This window comes from Pelobates fuscus, chromosome 3 (assembly GCF_036172605.1).
Source record: "Pelobates fuscus isolate aPelFus1 chromosome 3, aPelFus1.pri, whole genome shotgun sequence".
NCBI lineage: Eukaryota > Metazoa > Chordata > Amphibia > Anura > Pelobatidae > Pelobates > Pelobates fuscus.
The window spans coordinates 17,412,657-17,419,006 of record NC_086319.1 but is presented as its reverse complement, the minus strand read 5'-3'; the positions used below and the strand labels follow the sequence as shown (position 1 = coordinate 17,419,006).

Here is a 6,350-nt window from a genome sequence, read left to right as displayed (position 1 = left end):
TTATTTTTTTTATTCTTTATTTTTGCAGTGCGCATAAAGGGTTACAAGCAGGCATGAGGTGCCCCGAAAGCAGTCCTCAGGCATTTTCTCCGCTAAACATGCGGGACAATTGATTATCAGGCACATTTGTATATAATTATTTACTCATGTATTCAATTGGTGAGAGTAGTTTTAAACTGTGAGTATGCTTGAACATTATTTAAACTAGTCAATGGACAGCACAGGGTTTGCGTACATATAACGGTAGCTATTTAAACAGACTAGTGCGTTTTCATTTTAAGTGGTTTACAGGCTAGGTCCTGTGAGTCACTATAACACAGGTATCGGTCGTACATTTTTATGTTATAAGCGGACCCTACAGCCTAACTTTGGCTGTACGTTTAAACTATAAACAGGCTATAAGGCTTTAAGTTAATAACAGCTTGAGTAGTACAGGTATGTGTTGTTAGGCAAGCAGTCAGGCTAGTGTTGATGGGCTTTTTGTCTGCAGCCTTAAGTCGAGATATTTAAGCGTGTTTTGCATTATTTTTAAGCATATGTTTGCAATATAAATCAACCATAAAATGCAGTCTTCATATTATTGTAAAATTCTGGAAAACACTAATTACTGATTGAGCAATTGATTCAGTTCAAACATACATGGGGGTATACAGCTAATTAGATATAATATTTGTAGAATGAAAGGGCATGAATCAATGTAAAACCTTGTACTTTGTCAGGGGCATAAAAACACAGGGAACGTACAGTAAATGTTATATTTTAATTAGCTTGGAGTATTTAAATGAAGGCCACAGTCTTGGGCACTCTTAGGACTAGCGCTGCTGACGGTGGAAAATCATCACAATTATCTGGCAACACCAAGCCTATAGTAAAATACTGAGCCCATTGTACAGCGCTACAGACAGTGCTAGAGCTCAATAAATAAGACTTAATAAAAGCAATCTATACAATCTGCAAGTGCATGCATTTTCTAGTCTACACTAGGTGGCGATAGATGACATGTTCTGCTGCCATGCCATCTGATAGAGGCACATGGGGTGTGTCAGACAATCCCCTCCCTGGGGACGCTTCACTGACCTGCTGTTTCCATGGTTACAACAACTTGCCTCATTCAACGTGTTGAACAATACAATTTAAACAGAGGGAACACAAAAGTTTACTTTTTTCCACCTGTTTGTCGGTTTATTGGCTTTCTTGGCCTGAGCCAGCTCGGGGTCTGTCGCTTTATCGGATTGATACAATGTTTGTAAACAAGCCGCGATGATAAATAAATAAGATACATTGTATCAAGTTCCTCCTCGGGAATCCACGTCCAGAGAGCCAGAGCCGGGACTCACAGACTGCATGGGTTAACGCTGTTAAATAATTCAGCGCCAGAAATTAAACGTTTTAGCTGTTCTAGAGTTGGTTTAAATGATTAATTTACAGCTGTATTTTCAGTGAAGTTTTCCAATTTGATAGAGTTGTTAATACCAATTCATTTTTAGAAACTTAATTCTAACTCTCCTCCCCCCCCCCCCCCCCCCCCCCGCCCCCCGCCCCAAACGGTCATTATTGGGATTTACGAATCCCCAGCATCTTTATCTGAGTTGAGTTCAGCTCTCCACATGTCCTTTTAAAACATGCATATAATATAGATTTAATGCAGCTCTAAGACCCCCCATGGCTGCTTTGTGGGGCAGGGAGGGCAATACAGGCTTGAAAAGAAGAAAGAGAGAAAAACAGGTGCAGCTACTAATGTGAATGGGGGTGGGAGAGTGGGGGCTGTGAGACCAGCAATCTGTGTCCCTGTCCCACCCAGGGCAGCAGGGCTAGCGGCCATGAGTATTAACCCCTCAATCACCTGTCACATACCATATGTGTCTATCCTCTTGCCATGTAGGTGTTAATGGTGTGTCGGTAGCATTCCCAGTTTAACTCCTTGGGTGCCTGTACACTGCTCCCTGGTACTTACAGCGTTAAAGGGCCAGCTGCCCTCCTGGCTGTGACACACAGTATCTCTCTCTGTATACAGTGTATATTACAGAAAGTCCCCCCCCTCTCACCCCACCCCCTGCATGGAGGTGAATGGGGCAGTCAAGGAGCTGGTTTAATGCAGAGAGCAGGTTTATGCTAATCAGGCTTGCAAGGGGAGGAGGAGGAGGAGAGGAGCAGCTCAGGGTGAGGGGGTTGGAGCCATTTTGAAATCACTTTTTAAAGTTACCGTGGAAAATAAAGTGAAGTTTTGGAGCTGTTGGCATGCCGCCCCCCAGCCCGGTGTGAGGACGGCCAGTGGTCGGTACCGTTGGATAGAGGACATGTGGGCACTGTGCATGGTGGTCACTGCGCTGAGGGTGCTGCAGCCGGCTGGGGGGCTGGAGGTGCACCTTTACCCGGGGAGCCAAGCTGGAGCAACCAACCTATCTGTGGGACATGGCTGGTCCTACCGTCTGCAAGGTTCCCCCCAGGTGATGGAGGCTGTGGAGGTCACCAAGCTGGGGCAGCTGAGACTGAGCTCCGGAGCCACCTGTGAGGGTCTCCCAAGCCTCCCCCAGCCCCTGTCCCTGGTACTTACTTCCCGGGGAGCACTGATATCCATGTCCCTGCGGCTGGAGGTCTATGTCCATGGCCAGGACTGTTATACCAAGCGCCGGAGGAAGGGTCCTTGGAAAAGGCTGTGGGAGCCCGATGTGGATATTGAGTTCAGGGTCCCTGGGGCCCCACATTGTCCCCCCAATCTATGGAGCAGGACCCAGGAGTTGGTGGGCACAGTGCTGGGGAGCCCTGCTTGCAGACTGCTGGACACCGTCTCTTCTTCTGGTTGCCTGGACCCTGGTGGGACCCTGGGGCTCCTGGGATGTGCGGCAGAAGAAAAGCAGGTGCTGGTTCTGGTCAGACTGAGAGTTCGGTTGGCCCCTAACTTCTCCAGCAGGAGGAAGAGGAGCACCAACAGCAGCCCCCAATTCCAGCTCCACAACTACCAGGCTTCGGTACCGGAGAACGAGCCTGCAGGGACAAGGGTCACCTCTCTGAGGGCCACAGACCCGGACTCGGGGGAGGCAGGGAGGCTGGAGTATTTCATGGAGGCTCTGTTTGACAGCCGGTCTAATGACTACTTCGAGATCGACCCAGAGACCGGCACCGTCACCACCACCCAAGCCCTGGACAGGGAGACCAAAGACACCCACGTCCTCAAAGTCACGGCGACCGATTTCGGCTCTGCGAGGAGATCGGCCGCCACTTTCCTCACGGTCACGGTAAGTGACACCAACGACCACGAGCCGGTGTTCGAGCAATCGGAGTACCGGGAGAATATCCGGGAGAACCTGGAGGTGGGCTACGAGGTTATGACCATCAGAGCCACGGATGGAGATGCCCCATCCAATGCCAACATGCTCTACCGGCTGGTCAATGGCCTAGGGGTGAACCAGGTGTTTGAGATAGATCCCAGGTCAGGGGTGGTCAGGACCAAAGCCCTGGTGGACAGAGAGTCAGTGACCGACTACCAGCTCATAGTGGAAGCCAATGACCAAGGCAAGGACCCAGGACCCAAGAGTGCCACAGCCACTGTCTACATCTATGTGGAGGATGAGAACGATAATTACCCCCAGTTTACAGAGAAGCGATATGTGGTGCAGGTCCCAGAGAACATCAGCCCCAACACCCAGGTCCTGCAGGTCCAGGCCACCGATAGGGACAAGGGCAACAACGCCATAGTGTATTACAGCATAGTGAGTGGGAACATAAAGGGCCAGTTCTACATCCACTCATTGACCGGGAACATTGATGTCATTTACCCCCTGGACTATGAGGTCATCAGGGAATATTCCCTCAGAATTAAAGCTCAAGATGGTGGCAGGCCCCCTCTCAGTAACACCACAGGCATGGTGTCAGTTCAGGTGGTGGATGTCAATGACAATGCCCCCATTTTTGTCAGCACCCCCTTCCAAGCCACTGTCATGGAGAATGTGCCTATAGGCTACTCTGTGGTCCACATCCAAGCCAACGATGCGGACTCTGGAGACAATGCCCGAATTCAGTATAGTCTGACCGATATCCCACCAAATTTCCCTTTCCTGATCAACAACAGCACTGGCTGGATTACTGTGTCCTCTGAGCTAGACAGGGAGGCTGTGGAGTTCTACACTTTTGGGGTGGAGGCCAGGGACCATGGAGACCCAGTGATGACCTCCTCAGCCAGTGTCACCATAACCATCCTGGATGTCAATGACAACAACCCAACCTTCACCGAGAAGGTCTACCAGCTGAGGCTCAATGAAGATGCTGCAGTGGGTAGCAGTGTCCTCACCATGACTGCAGTGGACAAGGATGTCAACAGTGTTGTCACCTACCAGATCACCAGTGGGAACACCAGGAACCGGTTTGCCATCACTAGCCAGAGTGGAGGTGGGCTAATCACCCTGGCTCTGCCTCTGGACTACAAGCAGGAGAGACAGTATGCCCTCACCGTAACAGCCTCTGATGGCACCAGATCTGACACTGTCCTGGTCTTTATCAATGTCACCGATGCCAACACCCACCGGCCAGTGTTCCAGAGCTCCCATTACACGGTGAGTGTGAGTGAGGACAAGCCCATAGGCACGTCGATAGTTACCATCAGTGCCACAGATGAAGACACTGGGGAAAATGCCAGGATAACCTACATCATGGAAGATAACATCCCCCAGTTTAGGATAGACCCAGACACTGGTACCATCACCACACTCATAGAACTGGACTATGAGGACCAGGCTTCCTACACCCTGGCTATCACAGCCAAGGACAATGGCATCCCCCAAAAATCTGACACTACCTATGTGGAAATCCTAATTCTAGATGCCAATGACAACATGCCCCAATTCATGAGGGACAGATACCAAGGGACTGTGTTTGAAGATGTCCCTCTGTCCACCAGTGTTCTCCAGATCTCCGCCACAGACAGGGACTCTGGCCTCAATGGGAGAGTAATGTACACTTTCCAGGGGGGAGACGATGGAGATGGGGACTTCTACATCGAGCCCACCTCTGGGATCATCAGGACCTCCCGCAAACTGGACAGAGAGAACGTTCCCATCTATAACCTGAAAGCTTATGCTATAGACCGGGGTAACCCACCCTTAAAAGCCCCCGTGGACATCAGAATCACAGTGCTGGACATTAATGACAACCCACCTGTCTTTGAGAAGGACGAGTTGGACATCTTTGTGGAGGAGAACAGCCCTGTGGGCTCTGTGGTGGCCAAAATTACTGCCACTGACCCAGATGAAGGGACGAATGCCCAGATCATGTACCAGATCGTGGAAGGAAATAACCCTGAGGTCTTCCAGCTGGACCTCTTTAATGGGGACCTTACAGCTTTGGTGGACCTTGACTATGAGCTGAAGACTGAGTACACCATTGTGGTCCAGGCCACCTCTGCCCCTTTGGTGAGCAGGGCCATTGTCCACATCAAACTACTGGACAAGAACGACAATGACCCAGTGCTCCAGGACTTTCAGATCATATTTAACAATTATGTGACCAACAAGTCCAATAGCTTCCCATCTGGAGTGATTGGGAAGATACCAGCCTACGATCCTGATGTGTCAGATACTCTTCACTACAGTTTTATCCAGGGTAACGAGCTGGATCTTCTCATCCTGGACTCTGCTACTGGGGAGCTGAAGCTGAGCAGGGACCTGGACAATAACCGACCCCTGGAAGCCCTGATGAGGGTCTCTGTATCTGGTAAGTGGAGTCACTTTTTCTGTTTCTATGTTTGGAATGGCCAGTAATAGCCCTGCAGCCTCACAGCATTCTCAGCAATGTGATCTTATCTGCTTAGCTGTCTATTAAAAAAGAGTAATTATGTAAAAATCAGGAAGTGCTGTATAAATCTGCCTGACACAATTCTCAAACTACTTCAAATTATCTTTCTATGAAACTGTAACTGTTCTAATAACTGCAAACGTTGTGGATTAATGGGGCAGGAGACCTTGATCTGCAGTGAAACATTGAGATAAAATAATTAGTTTCACCATTTAAGTGGCCACACATCATTGTTTCTTGCAATGAAGTATTACTGTGTCAGGGTCTGTGTGTGTTAGCATGTTGTGTCAGGGTCTGTGTGTTAGCATGTTGTGTCAGGGTCTGTGTGTTAGCATGTTGTGTCAGGGTCTGTGTGTTAGCATGTTGTGTCAGGGTCTGTGTGTTAGCATGTTGTGTCAGGGTCTGTGTGTTAGCATGTTGTGTCAGGGTCTGTGTGTTAGCATGTTGTATCAGGGTTTCTGTGTTAGCATGTTGTGTCAGGGTCTGTGTGTGTTAGCATGTTGTTTCAGGGTCTGTGTGTGTTAGCATGTTGTTTCAGGGTTTGTGTGTGTTAGCATGTTGTT

At 49.1% G+C, this 6,350-nt stretch overlaps 1 protein-coding gene across 4 annotated transcripts in view; it reads left to right on the top strand.

Annotated features, from left to right (window-relative positions):
* The first annotated feature begins 2,091 nt into the window (after window positions 1–2,091).
* Window positions 2,092–6,350, top strand: part of CELSR1 (cadherin EGF LAG seven-pass G-type receptor 1) — a 160,101-nt gene continuing 155,842 nt past the window's right edge. For 3 of the 4 annotated variants that reach the window (XM_063446783.1, XM_063446780.1, XM_063446781.1), the window contains exon 1: window positions 2,092–5,706. In XM_063446783.1, the coding sequence (XP_063302853.1) occupies window positions 2,298–5,706 (3,409 nt within the window). In that variant the 5' untranslated portion in view covers window positions 2,092–2,297. The remainder of the gene's footprint in view (window positions 5,707–6,350) is intronic. The other variant, XM_063446784.1, reaches the window with a different exon arrangement.